Here is a 15,284-nt window from a genome sequence, read left to right as displayed (position 1 = left end):
CCTCTGCTCACTCGCTAGACCCCTGGAACCCCCACCGGGAACTGGGGCCAAGAGCAGAATGGCTCCCAGGTCATAGGATGGGAGAATGAAGCATAAAAGCCTGCAGGGAGATAAGATTAAGCGTTCCAGTGAGTTCCACTTAGTTCCCACTAAGTGCCTGGATGGTCTCAGATGCTGGGGCTACACTCATCACACAACTACCCTCGCAGAGCTCACGGTTGACCAGGAGGCGGGGGTCTGGCAGGTAGACCCTCTGCTGCCCTCCAGTGACCCTGACCTGCTGGTGGTCACAGCCACGTGTAACCCCTTTCCTTTGAATGTGGCCAGACCTGTGGCTTGCTTCCAACCAGGGGGACATGGCAAAGGTGACAGAATGCCACTTCTCGAAGACTCCCGTCGTGCTGGCTTTAGGAAGCCAGCCTTCAGAGGGCCACGTAGGCCAGCAGCTGAGGGCGGCCTCTGGCTCAGAGCCCATGAGGAACTGCCAACAGACAAGTGAGCAAGCTTGGAAGTGGATCCGGCCCCAGACAGGCCTTCAGATGAGACCACAGCCCTGGCCCATGTCTCAAGGTAAGCTTCAAGACCCTGAGGCAGAGAACCCAGCAAGGCTGCACCCAGACTCCTGTTTGCCGCTGGGAACTTCTGAGAGATCTCGTTATGCAGGGGTAGCTAATACTGGGGGTGGTGGGCAAGACACACACCTCACGATGGCGCCCCTCCCAACCACCTCACCCTGCTGTTTTCATCCAGAGCAATCACTGCCTCCAGTGTATGTTTGCTTCACTTCATAGCTTATTATTGCTTTTAGATACATTCACGATCTTCTGCCCCATCTTCCGAACAGAACGCCACCACTATGAGGGGGAACCATGTGTTTTTTTTCTTTTCTTTAGGGTATTATGGTCGTATGTTTTCCTTCAGTGTTGTAGCCCCAGTGCCTAAAACAGATCTGGGCACAAAGTAGGTGCTCGATAAAATAAAATAATGTATAATAAATATGTATTATATATGTGTAACTCATACATCTTATATATAACCTATATCAACTATATTATATACATTATAAATTTTATAATATGTATTACACATATAAATTTTATACATATTTTATTTTAACATGTATCTCGCATATAAATTATATACTTTTTTTTTTTTTAGCAAGCAACTTGCTTCAGGAAACTCAAACGAGTGAATCCGCACAAGCTCAGCACAGGTCAGGCAAGCGGCAAGGACTTCTCGAACGTCTGCTGTTACCTCACGAAGTGGATCCCGTGTACTTCATCCCCTGTGCCACACTGAGGAGAGCGCAGGTTGGGGTGAGGGGGTGTCGGCACCTTCCCCTGGAGGCCGTGAGGACCAGGAAGAGCAGAGCTGGGCGACCCAGACGGGGGCTGGCAACCTTTCTCTACCAGGGACCCGACGGTGAACCCGTTGGCTCTGCCACTGCAGAGCGCAGCGGCCACACGTTACCCGCACGCAAACGGGCCTGTCGCTGTGCCGACAAAACTTTGCTCACAAACTAGGCTGTGGGCCGGCTCTGGTCCACCAACCGTAGCTTGCTAATCTGTGTTTTGGAATGGAGTTCATAATCTTTAGTAAAGAACAGTGACAGGTGGCACGCACACACGGCGACAAGCGACAGGAGCTCAGGAAACGGTCTGCGAGAATGAATCAGAGTGAACCGGGGGCCCCACGCCCCATCTCTTCCACAAGCGCTTCTTCGGCTGGATGCTTTCCTCTGGCCAACCGTCTGAGCAGGCTCATCGCAGGCACCGTGCGCGACACTGACCCTGACCTTGGGGAAAAGAGGCCGCGGCACGCTACCCGCCGCCCCCCCCCCCCAGCATGGGGCACCGATTTGCAGCCCCTCCACTGTCAGTGTTTCAGAACCAGGACCCCGGGGCCTGTCTTCACGGCCGGGAGCTGCGAGGTGAGGACCTGGGGGCCTGGCTGGATCCCAGCTCGCTTCTTCCAGTCATACTTAAGCACAGAAATCATGGCAGGAAAGTGGATCCCCAAAGTGGGGGCTTCTCATCTCCCAAACTCTGATAGCAAGAAGCACAAGGCCTCATTACCAAATGCCAAACAAATGTGAATGTGCCTGAGAGAGAGACAGAGAGAGAGAGAGAGAGAGAGAGAGAGAGAGAGAGAGAGAGAGGGGAGGGCTGAGGCTGGCGACCCCGGGGTGGGGCGCACGGGAGCAGAGCTGCAGGTCAGGTGCTGAAGGAGTCTGGCGGGAACACAAGACCTTCAACTGGAAAACTCTGAAGTGGGAGGGAATTATACCGGAGTTGAAATCCGGCAACCTTGAAAGAACGTGAGCTTCGGAATCGATTTCCTGGGCACGTGACCAGTGACGTACTGGTGATCTACTGCCACATAACAAATTCTCCCCAAACACCCACTAATCAACGAGCCTTTCCCATCTCACAGCTTGTGAGAACCAGAGGCCAGATTGGCCACACTGTGTGGTTCTGTGGCCTCCCCCTCCCCCCCCCCCCGCCCCCAGAAGCCGGCGGAACAGGGGCCCAGCCCAGACAGCGGTTCCTTTCATTGGCTTGCGGGTTTTGTGGCCAGAAGGGGCAGCGCTAGTAAGGGGTGGGTGCGTTCTCCCGCGTGCCCCCCCAAACACAGCCGAGCCCTCGCGGCTGTCAAAGGGAGGACCACGAGGCCTGCCGGGAGCCGAGCGCCGTTCCGGGGATGCCGCAGCCCCAAACAGAGGGCCGGGAGGGCGGCAGCGTGAGCTGGGGACCCCGCGGTCCCCGAGGGCCGGCAGGTGGGGGGACAGGAGGAACCGAGTCCCTCGGCCGAACCCCTCGCTGGCCCTGCCGCCGCAGAGGACGTCGGGGTTTGTCCGGTCATGCGCGGCTCCGGGTGGTGCCGAGGCATCCTGCCCCCACCACCAGCTGACGCCGGACACGGGACCTTGACCCGGGGAAGGGCCTGGGGTCTCAGTTGCTGCCGCTGCTGTCCTCGCTGTCTGAATAGGCCCCCAGCTGGCTCAGGGAGGAGGCACCGGGCGTCCAGGGCGCAGGCTCAGCCGGCTTCCGGCTCTGCATGGGGCCTGGGTGGGAGGCGAGAGCTAGGCTCCGCGGCCTCAACCCCACAGCCCTGGTTCAGGGCGCACCGCCCCCTCTCCCCACCACTCAAGATGGCTCCCCCAAGCTGCAAGGCCACACTGGGGGCGCTGCTGCCACCTGGTGGCGGCCGCTTGAGGCGCTGCACCCCGGTCCCAGGACCCCAGGGCACCTACCCTGGGTGGTGGGTGGCGGCGGTGCCAGGCCCTGCTGGGTGCTGCAACCCAGGTCTGTTCTCTTCACCACGACTAGGCCTGACAGCTGGGGCCTGCTGCCAAGGGTGCCAACACTCCGTTCCCAGCTCTCCGCCTTCCTCTTGGCTTTTGGGGCCTGGGAGTGAGGGGGGGACATGAGTGGGTGAACTGGCCCAAACGCCACCTTCTCCAGCCTCCCTGCACTTAACACTTCCTGCAGTCACACCACGCCTTCTCCCCTCCGTGCATTTACCCGTGCCATTCCCAACACCTGCAATGCCCCCTTTCCTCTAAAGCATTTGGTGAACTCCTCCCCACCCTTCAATACCCAACCCAAGTATCAGCTCCTCTGGGAAACCTTTCCTTCCAATTCAGCCTCAAGTGATCGAGTGAGTGCCGCATGTCCATGCCCCCAGTGCCCTCCACTGCCTTCGTACGTACCCCCTCATCTATGCTGGGGGTTCCTGTCATGTTCATGACTGGGTCCATAGTGCCACGAACACCTCTTGGCACGAAGGTGCTCTCCCAATGCGTTTGAGGGAATGAAGAGAAACGGAGGCCCCCACTTTGGGGACTAGTGAGGGGAAGGCAGAGAGGGACTCAGCCCCACCTCCAGCCCTTCAACCGGACAGGAGAGGACCCCTTTTATGTTTTATGTTCAAACAGAGGAACGAGAACCCCCCGGATTCAGGAGGTCCTGTCTGAGCTAGGAGCTGGAGCCACGGGGGCATGATGGACAGGGTGCGGCCTTCCTGGGGCCCACCGTCCGAGGGAGGAGGGAGGATGGACAAGCAAACAGATCAACAGGACAAAGTCTGTCCCGACAAATGGTGTGACACGAAGACAGACACCAGTGTGGTGTGACAGCACGAGGGAAGCGCGGCCAGTCGACAGGGCAGTCAGGACAGGTCTCCTCAGAGAGGGGGCTGTGGGCTGACTTCAGCAGGAGGAGGACTTAACAAGCGGAGACGTGAAGGACAATGCTCCAGGAGGCGGACTGGGCTTGGCACATGCAAGGGGCTGGTTCGGCTGGAGCCGGGACCCCGCGAGTGCTGCCCCGGGGCAGATGTGGTCCAGTGGGGTGCGGAGAGGGGCCAGCGATCCTAGCCACAGCTTTCTGAGCCCACTCACGCGGCCCCCAGCGTTAGCCCTAGTGAGCCCCCTCCCCAAGCCCGTGTCCACCAGATGCACACGCTGCCACTAAATGAAACCACGGACACGGACACAGGCACCACAGGCACGGAAGGGGACGGGCTCCCGTAAACGTCACAGTGAGGGTTTGGGAAGTCTCGGCAGAGCCGTATTGTGCAAAACTAAACAAAAAGTCTGTCATCAAACTAGGTGCAAGGAAGACACCTGGAACAGATTGGGCGGGGGGGGGGGGGCAGCAAAGAAACAGATTGCTTTCACAGTGGATCCAATCTCTTGTTCCACGTGAAAGCAAAAAAAGGAAATTTTAGACAATTCTGGGGGCGGTTTATGCAAGAAAGACAGTGTGAGACCTGTCACCAGGGGACAGAAACTCAAAGAAAACATTCTGATTCTGTGTGGGAGAGTAAGGGATGGGCGTGCACGTCCCCCAGGGCCATTCTCTCTGCTGACAGTCCTGGGAGCCTCACGGGAACATGGCTGCGCCCCAGAAAGACTACATTTCCCATCCTCCCTTGCAGCAGGATGTGCTCAGGTGACTCGGCTCTGACCAGTGGAATGTGTGCAGCAGGATGTGTGGGACCGAGGGTACAGCGGCCCTGAGCGTCCTTCTCCCCTGCCCGGCCCTCGCCCCGGGCTAGGATGTGAAGGTGGTACTGAGACACCCTGCAGGGAGGGCAGCCCCCCAGGCCAGCAGAGGCCCGAGCAGGATGCTGCCTGGGGCCCATCGCCGTTCGGGGTGGCTGTGCACAACTTTTCAACAGAAAAGTAACCTCCGTGCAGTCGAGACCGCGGGACTCTGGGTCTTACCCAGTGGCTGAACCTGCATCTAGCTAGCACAGACCACGAAGACGTCTGAGTTAAAATAAAATGCGTATGGGGTGACTACTCCTTAGCATTTCCCGCCTTAGCCCCTGACGTCGATCAACACACCAGCGTGGCCCTGACCACGGGGGATGGACGAGACGCCGTGCTGTGAAGTCCACCCGCCAAGTCCTCCTCCCTCCCTCTGCCGCAGCCCCCAGGTCCCCTGCGGCTCACTAGTCGGGCTGCCTCTGATGCTGAGCTGCGGGGCCCTGGTGGGTACCCCTCTCACCCCCACCCCGGCTGGAAGCTGTGACCCTAGAGCTGGGACCGACGCTCCAGGAGAGAGCAGACGGAGAAGCTGGAAAGAGCCTGGGTCCCTGAGCGCTGGGAGCAGCACTGCCTGCCAAGTCCTGGCGGTCACCCCAGGGCTGTTACGGGGACCGGGAGATACACATCTGTGTTCCGAAGTCTCCAAGTTTGGGGGTCTGCTCGTCTCAGCGGCTGAGCAGAGGTCGGTAAACCGCAGCCCTGCACGCCTGCCACCGCCTTCGGAGACAAGGTTGTCCCGGCATGCGGCCGGGCCCGCTGACTCACAGGTGGTCTCCGGCAGGGCCAGGCTCCCCGTCTCTGCTGCCCTGAGAGCACTGGGTGTGGGGGGGGGGGGGCGCACTCACCTCATCCAGGATGGCGGTGGGCTTGGGCCGGAGGGCCAGCCGCGGTGCAGCGGGAGCAGGCACGTCCTCCTCTGAATCGGAGTCCTCCAGCAGCCGGCGTTTGCGCGCCTCCTCCACCAAGGCCCTGTGGGATGGCACGTGCACCTGCGATGCCCTGCTCAGCTCACCACCCCTCCTGACAGCAGTGAGCGGGGCAGGGAGGAGTATCCAAACTCCTTGCAATCCTCTCTGCCCACAGAGGGCTGTGGGGCTAAGGGCTGGCTGATGGCACCAGCCCGCCTCAGCTGGGACCCCGGCTGGGTGACCCGGGCGGGGCCACGCCTGGAGCTCCCCACATGCAGACTCCTCTCCCGGCTGGGCGCCATTCGCCACCCCGCCCACCTGCCGCGCACCTACTATGCGCCTGGCCCTGTTCCAGGCCCCGGGAACGCAGAAGCCAAACAAGCCCCTGTCCAGATTCTGGAGGAGGGAGGGAAGGAGAGAGGCAATGAACCAGGAGATGGGTGAAGCAGGGTGGTCAGTGCCGTGCAGAAAGTGTGAACGCAGCAGGCCTGGGTGAATCATCAAACCTAGGGAGTGACGTCGGTGACCACGACACAGGTGCCATGGGAGAAAGTGAGATGGGGGGGGGGGCGTGGGGAAGGCCTCCTGCAGGAGGGACACTTGAAGGAGCCACAGAAGATCTGGAAGGAGGGTGTTCCAGGCGGAGGCCTGAGCAAAGGCTGTGAGGTGGCTCGAACGCCTGGGACCCCCGCCCGGCCCCACGCGGCCCACTCACGCCGTCTCCCGCTCCTCCTCCTCCTGCTCCTGCTTCTGCCGCTGCTCCTCCGACAGCCGGTGCTGCCGCAGCATGGCCTCGAAGTCCACGTGGGCCTGCCGCTGGTTCAGGTCCTTGAGCTCCTGCAGGTTCTCCAGAACCTCCATCTCCAGCTTCGAGTCCTTGGTCCGGTTCTCCAGCACCTGGCGGGCAGGACCCAGGCTGAGCGTGCGGGGCCGCCGCCCCTCCGTGCAGCTGCTGGGGTTACGGAGGGCAGCAGCTGCCAGGGGAGGAGCCCCCACGCCTGCCTGCACCCACAGCACCTGCTCAGGGGCCTCCTGCCCGGTCCCCCTGCTGCACCCATTTCCCAGCTCAGAGCACCCAGGCCTGGGGACGGGGAGTGGCCTCCTGAGGCCCCGTGGTTGGATGTGCAGCCGGGTACCTTCATGAATTAAAGGTAAAAACACAGATGAGGGGCCTGGCTGGCTGTTAAGGGAACGTGCGACTCTTGACCTCCCGGTCGTGAGTTCGAGCCCCACGTCGGGTGTGCAGCTACTTAAAAAAAATAATAGTAACAAAGATTAAAAACGACAATTGTTACATGCCAGGCCCCAGGCTGACACGTTGCCTAGCGTAAGCCTGTTTCATCTCTGCAACAGTGCAGAGGAACCAGGCCAGCCCGGGTGTCTGAGGCGTGGGTGGGAAGCCTGCGTCAGCCGCTTCTGGGCTGAGACCCCGTACAGAGGGAAGCAGCAGTCCCGACGTTTTGAATATGAGTCCCCCAATTCTTTGATGCTCCTCCCCTGAAAAAGCAGAGCTTCATGCTCCTTCCCGTGAGTGCAGGCTGGACTCTGTGACCAAGTCCAGCGAGCGGAGTGTGATGGGATGACAGTGTGTCACTCTGAGAGCGGGTCCTAAAAGGCTTCCTCCCTGCTCCTCTGGATCACTGGCTCTGGGGAGGTCGGCGCCATGTCGTGCGGGGTGCAGAGGGCCCCGTGGCAGGGACATGGCCAGCTGAGCCTTCACAAGATGCGGCCTGGCCTGCAGCTTGACTTAGGCCCTCCTGAGAGACCCCAGGCCTGAACACCCAGCTCAGCTCCCTGGGCCTCCTGACCCCCAGAAACTGGAGGATGAGAGGTGTTTGGTAAGTTGCGGTTTTGGGGTAACTAATTAGGCCGTAAGCCCCTGTGGCCATGTGGGCGGTCCACGATGGACATGACCGCTCAGGCGGCTCTGGGCACACGCCGCCTCCGCGGAGCCTTCTTCCCTGCCTGCCGCTCCGCTCACTGCGGAACGTCCCGCATCAGGTCCAATGGAAGAGGCCAGCGGAAGATGATGATTTGTTTGAAGAAGACCAATCAGAGTTTCAACACTCAGGGATTCCTGCCTATGTGCCGGGCCCCATCCCCAGAGTTTCACATGTACAAACTCACTTAAGCCCCACCACAACCTCTGCGGCCGGTCTTCAATCCCATTTGACACACAGGGATGCTGAGGCACAGAGAGGCCAAGTGCCCTGCCCAAGGTCACACAGCCAGGAAACATTAAAGAGACTGTTTCCTTCCATACTTCTAGTCTTCACAGCCATTGGTCACGGGCATCTTCTTTGCAAACTGAGGGGCAGCCAGCCGCAGGAAACACCTTGCATTCTCAAGTCCAACTTCCTGCCTCCTGATACTCATTTCCTCTGGCTGCATGACAATCTGCCACCAGCTCAATGGCTTAACACCACAGGGACCTCGCTGTCCGCTGGCTGGTGTGGGTCAGGAGCCCGGCGCAGTGCGGCTGGGTTCTCCGATAAGGCTTCCACAGGCTGAAATCAGGAGCCGGTGGTCTCATCCAAGGCCCAGCCTCGCTCGGACTGCTGGCGGAATTCTGTTCCTTGTGGCTGTGGGACTGAGGTCCCCGCTTTCTTGCTGGCTGTTGACGGGGACGCCCACTGCTCCCTGCCATGCGGGCCCCCCCTGCAGGCCCGCCCCTTCACATGGCTAATGTCCTCCAGACCCAGATGAAGGGCTCCGCTGAGAGATCTGGCCCGTCGGACAACCTCCCTTTCCTGAGTCCGACCGTGACCCAACGTAACGACCTGACTGCAGGAGTGAGGTCCTTGCGTGCGCACTCCCAGGGCTACGCAGGGTGCATGACCAGGAGGCAGGGCTCCCGGGGCCACCTTGGAGCTCTGCCCACCCCACCGCCCCGCCCGGGGGCCGAGGCAGGAAGAGGCGCACACGGGCAGCGCCCGGCTCACCTTCATGGGGTTGTTCAGCTCCTCGTCCTCCCGCTCCTTCTGCATCCGCTTCTCCTCCTCCTCCAGGAGCTTCTCCGCCTGGAAGTTCCGTGTGGCTCCGTGCTCCATGGTGTAGTCTGTGTTCTCGGGGTCTGTCTGGAGAACGGGCAGACGTCAATCCCGTGTCCCTGGGCATCCAGAGCTCCTGCTAGCCGGCAGCCAGCAGCCTGGGAGAGCGCCTCCCCGGGCCTCACTCCTGCTCATGCCTTTCCTTGTCTTTTTTTTTTTTTTCTTGTTTAAGATTTATTTATTTTAGAGAGAGAGCGAGCCTGAGCTGGAGGGCCAGAGGAGGAGAGAGAGAGAATCTCAGACTCCCTGCTGAGTGCCGAGCCCGACACGGAGCCTGACACGGGGCTCGATCTCACAACCCTGAGATCAGGACCTGAGCTGAAACCAAGAGTCGGACACTCCACCACTGCGCCCCCCAGGCGCCCCCCCTTTTCTTAATGCCTGGGTCGAATACTACTTTCTAGTGTTCCCGTCCTTTCACAAAATGCCAAATTCCACAGCATGGATCTTCAGGCCCCTCTGCACCTGCCTGCTGCCACCCTCCGCGAATATGAGTCTCTGGGCCTTTGCACGTGCCCTGCCTTCCTGTCTGCTCTGAGCGTGTGTGCACGTGTGCGCGCTCATGTGCGCATCTGTTCACGACTTTCCATACTTATAAATCACATATCAAGTACATACACGGCATGCTCCTACATGCATTTCTAGAATGGAGAGGGGAAATATAAGCTGGCATCCTGGATGAGACCCTGGAACAGAAAGACGGCATCAGGGAAAACACGGAAACCCACGTTGTATGTGGAACGTGGCTGACGGTGACATTCGGGTCGGTTTCTTACTGCAAGAGAGACAGAGGCACTGCGGGCGTGGAGGATGCGGGCAGGAGGGGAAGCGGGCGAGGGGCCGGCGCGACCCTCTGTGCCGGCTCTGCGGCTTTGCCGTGTGTCCAGAAGGACTGTTTCCAGGCACGGGGCTGGCTGGGCAGGGGGAGCGGCAGGTGGATTTCCGGCGCCGGCCCCGCAGCTCCGTTTGAGCTCTGTTTCTACCACGCGCGCATGCGCGTGGGGATCCGTGACCCAAGCGTGTAACCCCAGCTACTTAATCACCCGAAGTTCTTCACCAGAAAGGCCAACTTATACCACTTTCCTCTAGTCTTGAAAAAATTCGTATGTATTCGTAAACATCTAAACATATCATTACAATTCAGGTAGAAAGATCATTTTCTGGAAATGACCCAAGTGTCCATCAGGAGGCAGATGGCTGCGCACAACGTGGTATGTTCCTGCGCTGGAGCGTGATTGAGCGTGAAGTGGAAGGGGCCCCGTCACACACCACGGTGTGGGGGACCCCGGAACCACACCAGGACACAAACGCAAGGACAGAGCGCGTGGCGCCACTCACAGAAACCATCTGCAACGGGCAGGCCCCCAGACGGAGAGCAGACGGGTGGCTCCCAGGGCGGGGGCAGGTACAATGGCAACCGACTGCTAACGGTTATGGGGCTCATTTTGGGGGTGATGAAAATTTCCTGGAATTGGGCACGGGGTCAGTTTAGTCCCCCGTGAATACACTAACCACCACCGGATCATACACTGTAAAAGGTGAATTGCATGATATCTGAATCATATCTCACTACAGCTGTTGTTTAAAAAGTACTCCAAATAGGGGCACCCGGGTGGTGCAGTCGGTTGAGCATCCGACTCTTGACTTCAGCTCAGGTCATGATCTCCAGGTGGTGAGATCGAGCCCCATGTTGGGCTCGCGGTCAGTGGGGAGTCTGCTTGAGAGTCTCTCTCCCTCTGCCCCTCCCCCGCAGCCTGTGTGCACACGTGCTCGCTCTCTCTCAAATAAATAATCTTAAAAAAAAAAAGTAATCAAAATACGTAATTCTTTCAATGTACTTTTTTTATACCCATAGTATAAATTTTATACCCATAGTATACCCAAAAGTACCAATGTACTTTTTTTTATTAAAGGGAAGAGCATTTGGTAAGAAGAAACTCCAACAGAACATAAGGTCCTCGGCCGTTCCCCCAAATTCTCAACACAGTTGTGACCGTGACCGGTTACACGCCACGTCATGGTGCCGTCTGTTCCCTGAATCCCGTGTCACGGAACATCTGGGCCTTTGTACATAATGCTGCCGGGAACAAGTCTGTCTCCTGGGGACAGAGTGAAACAGGAGCTCCGTGGAGGGAGAGGCTAGGCACGGGGAGCCCCCGGGGGGAAGGACCAGCCCTGCTGGGCTGGTGTCTACCTTGAAGGTGATCTCTGCCAGGCACCGTGTGCACTTGATGTAGAAGCGGAAGATGGGCAGGCCCAGGTAGGCCTCGTTCTGCACCGTCTCCTTGCGCGCATTGAACTTCTTGCCCTTGTAGATGTATTCTCCGCACGTCTTGCACCTGTGGGGCAGGACAGAGGGACTCAGGGCAGCACGGCACCCTGGTGCCCATTGGTGGGACACTGGCATTCTGGCAGATGGCTGCTGGCATACCTCACGGGACAGGGAGCTCCCCCATTCCCGAGGCAGCCTGCCTCAGACTCCCCCCACCTGGCACGCTCTTCTTACTACGTGCCTGGGCCTTGACCCCGGGGCCCCCTTCCGGGGAAGCGTCCAGGTGGCCCAGACCTGCTGAGACTCGCCTGTCACACGCTTGCAGCAGCCTGGCTGGAGCTTGTGGGGCACCTTGGTCCCCAGAGCGCCCTCCCTGCCCCGCCTAGGCCCTGACACACAGCAGGTGCCTGAAAGGATTGCTGCGTTTTAAAAATAAATGGATGAAGGAGAGAAACAGACCAATGAGATGCAAAAACACAATGAGTTTCAGAGAACAAGGTGTCTGATGATCGGGTGAATCCGACTTCAATTTGCTAAAATGTGAAAAAGCATGAGGCTCAAAATCGGTTAAGACACAGTAATTGTGAAGCAGTACAAAGGGCAAGATCTGGGGATGGTGAGGGAGAGGGAATCATGGAAGGGGTCAGGCAGTGGGTCATGAGGGCCTCTCTGAGGCAGTGAGGTTTTTTTAAGATTTTATGGAAAAAAGTTTTTTGAAATATATATTTTTAAAGCTTTTTATTTTCTAAAAAATTAATCTCTACACCTAACGTGGCGCTTGAACTCACGACCCTGAGATCAAGAGGGTCTACCAACTGAGCCAGCCAGGTGCCCCTGAGAGGGTGAGATTTAAGCCAAGACCTGAGGGGTGAAGAAGAGCTGGCCAAGTGAGAGCAGAAGGAAGAATGTTCCAGGCAGAAGGAACAGCCTGTGCAAAGGTCCTGGGGTATGAAGAAGTGTGGCTGCTGGAGGCGGTGAATTAGTACACAAGGTCCCATCTCTGCACTCATACTTATTACCTACGATCAAGATCTCAAGGCAGGGGCACCTGGGTGGCTCAGTCGTTAAGTGTCTGCCTTCGGCTCGGGTCGTGATCCCAGGGTCCTGGGATCGAGCCCTGCATCGGGCTCCCCGCTCCGCGGGAAGCCTGCTTCTCCCTCTCCCACTCCCCCTGCTTGTGTTCCCTCTCTCGCTGTGTCTCTCTCTGTCAAATAAATAAAATCTTAAAAAAAAAAAAAAAGATCTCAAGGCAGATACTGGCCGGGAGCTCTTGAGTCAGGGGGTTAATCCCGATCTGTGAGGAAAGTGAGGGTTGGCATAGTCCCGTGCTCACTGAGTCGATGTCTGAGCCGGCACTGGGGACCTGGTCTGAGTACCAGGGATGAGCCACTCTATGGGGGTGTCAGGCACCGGGTCTGTCTGCCAGGACTTATGTGGGGGGCCACGTGAGGGGCCACGTGGGGAGTTACACGGGGGGGGCACTCACCTCATGTTGAAGGGAGCCATCAACCGCACCACATACTGCCGATCTTTGGGAAGCTTGAGTTTGGGGATCTTTGATGGGTCAAAGTCAGGCGGGTAGTATTTCTGTGGGAAGTGAAAGTGTCAGGGGAGCTGTTTCGGGCACAGGAGCAGGCCAGGAGAAGAGGGAGGAGCTCTGAGGAGCTGTACGCAGGTCCCCAGGACCACCCTGTGGTCTGATGACTTGGTGGGAGGGCTCCTAGGACTCAGCATACACTCGTACTTACGGCTACCACTTACTACGGCAAAAGGACACAGGGACACATCAGCAAAGGGAAAAGGTGTGTGGGAAGGGGTCCGGGGAGACCAGGCACAAGCTTCCAGAGTCTTCTCCCCGTGGAATCACACCAGACGTGTTAATTACCCCAGTGAGGAAATAGGACCACACATGTGAGATAGTGTCTCCCAGAGAAGCACACAGGGAGCCCAGCGCTTTCACTGAGGGATGGTCACCCGGCCCCTCTGCCTCGCAGCTTCCAACATTCTAGACCCCGGAAGGACGGCCGGTGCTCAGCATAACCCATGTTGTTTGTACAAAGAGTGTAAGCAAGGGAACCATCCCGAGATTCCAGTTCCCGGATGCCAGCCAAGGTCCAACCCGCGAAGCCAGCCGGGACGGCAGCCTCGGGCCTGCTGTATGCACTGCTCCTGCACAGGAGTCTGAGCTGGGAGATATGCGCAAGGCAGGTGTGGATCATGGAAAACAGCTTCACTGGATAATCAGAAAATATTCTGAGCACCTACTAGGTGCCGGGCGCTGCTACACGGAACACTTTATAGCCCTTGCCTCACAGAATGCTTGCAGAGCCTCTACGAGGCAGAACGTGATGTGCCCACGTCACAGAGGAGGAAACTGAGTCCCGACGGGGACACGGCTCTGGGGGAAGCTGCGTGGTCCGGTGGCCAGGGCCCTGGGTCCAAGCCCTGCTCTCCCTGGCTATCTCCCTGGGCCTCGCTGTCCTCATCTGAACGGAGGGAACCCGTCCGCCTCCACAATCTGATGAGCAGGGCGCTGGCGCAGTATGCACCAGGAAATGAAGAGGACAGAGGGCTCCCGCTGGATCGTCAGGACAGAAGGCCTTTCGTGGACACAGAGTCCGGCACCTGCCCTGGACTGTGAAGACGCCGGGGGTGGATACCTAACTGCTAAAAAGATCAGAGCGCGAGGCCGCAGGGAGTGGCATCGGCCCGCCCGTGGAAACCTGGGCTCTTGGCCTTACATCCTGGGCTTACACACTCCCAGGCCGGGGAGCTCACTCCCCGACACGGAGCACACACCCCTCCCGGGGGGGTGCGGACGCGGACTCGGAACTCAGGGGCCTCATCCTGCCTTTTGAGCCCCCCCCACCGGTTTTCCACCAGAGTCGGGAGAAGCCGAGGCGGCTGTCCCCTGCCAGCGGAGCGGAAGAGCAGAGCAAAGCCGAAGCCCCCCCAGGGACGCGAACCCCCGGACCCCCGGGGGGGCCGGGGGCCTCACGGAGCCACGCGCCTGGAGGAGGAGCGAACGGCAATACTGCCAAGGCGGACCCGCCCCCAAGGGACGTGACTGGCTAACTCCCTTCGGCACAACCAATAAGGCGAAGAAATGGAGCAACCATGTTAAGCCCCGCCCCGAAGGCTACGGAAGTTGATTGGGAGGTTTCTGAAAGCCCCGCCCCGCGGAAGGCCGTTGGAGAAAAGAAAAAGGTTCCAATAGGAGAGCATAGGAAACCCACCGAGGCCGGAGCTCCGAGGTGTCCCGCCCCGGCTAGAAAGCCCTAGTCACCAAATACTTACGTTTAAAACTTTTCGCTCCGACATCTTTGCCTCCTACTTCTCTCACAAGCACGAGAAGAATGCTTAGGCTCGGTGTTTGCCGAACTCCGCTGACCGTCCCTTGTATTTCCGCTAGCGTCACTTCCTCCATTCTGTTATTGGTTGGAGGATACGCAGGTCCCCTTTTCATTGGCTTTGGTCCCCGTCTGTCAAGGGCCGAATCCGTCTACCTTCCCTTCCGAGTTATACCCTCGCTAGTTGATGGCAAAGGTTCCGGAGGTCGGCTGATTTGAAGTTCCGGGGAGGTTCTGCGCCCCCTAGAGGTGAGCAGGAGCTCACGAAAATTCCATCGTGACGCGCAGTGGCCGCTGCTCGCTACGTTCCCTGCTCTTCACTCCTTTCTGGAGCGAACACGGAGGTCGGCGTTGAGCGCTTACTCTGTGTGCTGGGCTGCGGGAAGCCACACGTGTTCCTGTGTCCCTAGCGCGCACCAGGGGACCGGGGACAGCTCCCACGGGCTCATGTCCACAGAGCAGCCTGGACGCCCTTCCCCAAGTTTACCTGGAGTCCCGGGCAGAGACTCATAGACCAGCTCCCGCACCCACCTGCCCTTCACATATGCACGCATCCCCTCCCGCACCCACCTGCCCTGCACATGCATGCACCAGCTCCCGCACGCACCTGCCCTGCACATGCACACCAGCTCCCAAACCCACCTGGTG

At 58.7% G+C, this 15,284-nt stretch overlaps 1 protein-coding gene across 3 annotated transcripts; it reads right to left on the bottom strand.

Moving 5' to 3' along the window:
* Positions 1 to 1,090: 1,090 nt before the first annotated feature.
* YJU2 (YJU2 splicing factor homolog) lies at positions 1,091 to 14,693 on the bottom strand. Of its 3 annotated transcripts, none has more exons than XM_027584405.2 (8): positions 14,584 to 14,693; positions 12,773 to 12,873; positions 11,209 to 11,353; positions 8,907 to 9,041; positions 6,680 to 6,861; positions 5,902 to 6,025; positions 3,254 to 3,407; positions 1,091 to 3,064 (listed from the first exon to the last, which is right to left on the bottom strand). In XM_027584405.2, exons 1-8 carry the CDS (start codon positions 14,605 to 14,607, stop codon positions 2,952 to 2,954), a joined length of 978 nt encoding a protein of 325 aa, XP_027440206.1. In that variant the 5' UTR covers positions 14,608 to 14,693; the 3' UTR covers positions 1,091 to 2,951. The 3 variants fall into 3 exon arrangements, with proteins under 3 accessions (XP_027440206.1, XP_027440207.1, XP_027440208.1); XM_027584406.2 differs by lacking the exon at positions 14,584 to 14,693 and adding an exon at positions 13,952 to 14,293; XM_027584407.2 differs by lacking the exon at positions 14,584 to 14,693 and adding an exon at positions 13,595 to 13,929.
* Positions 14,694 to 15,284: the final 591 nt, after the last annotated feature.

This window comes from Zalophus californianus, chromosome 1 (assembly GCF_009762305.2).
Source record: "Zalophus californianus isolate mZalCal1 chromosome 1, mZalCal1.pri.v2, whole genome shotgun sequence".
Lineage (NCBI taxonomy): Eukaryota > Metazoa > Chordata > Mammalia > Carnivora > Otariidae > Zalophus > Zalophus californianus.
This window is presented reverse-complemented; position numbering and strand designations above follow the sequence as displayed.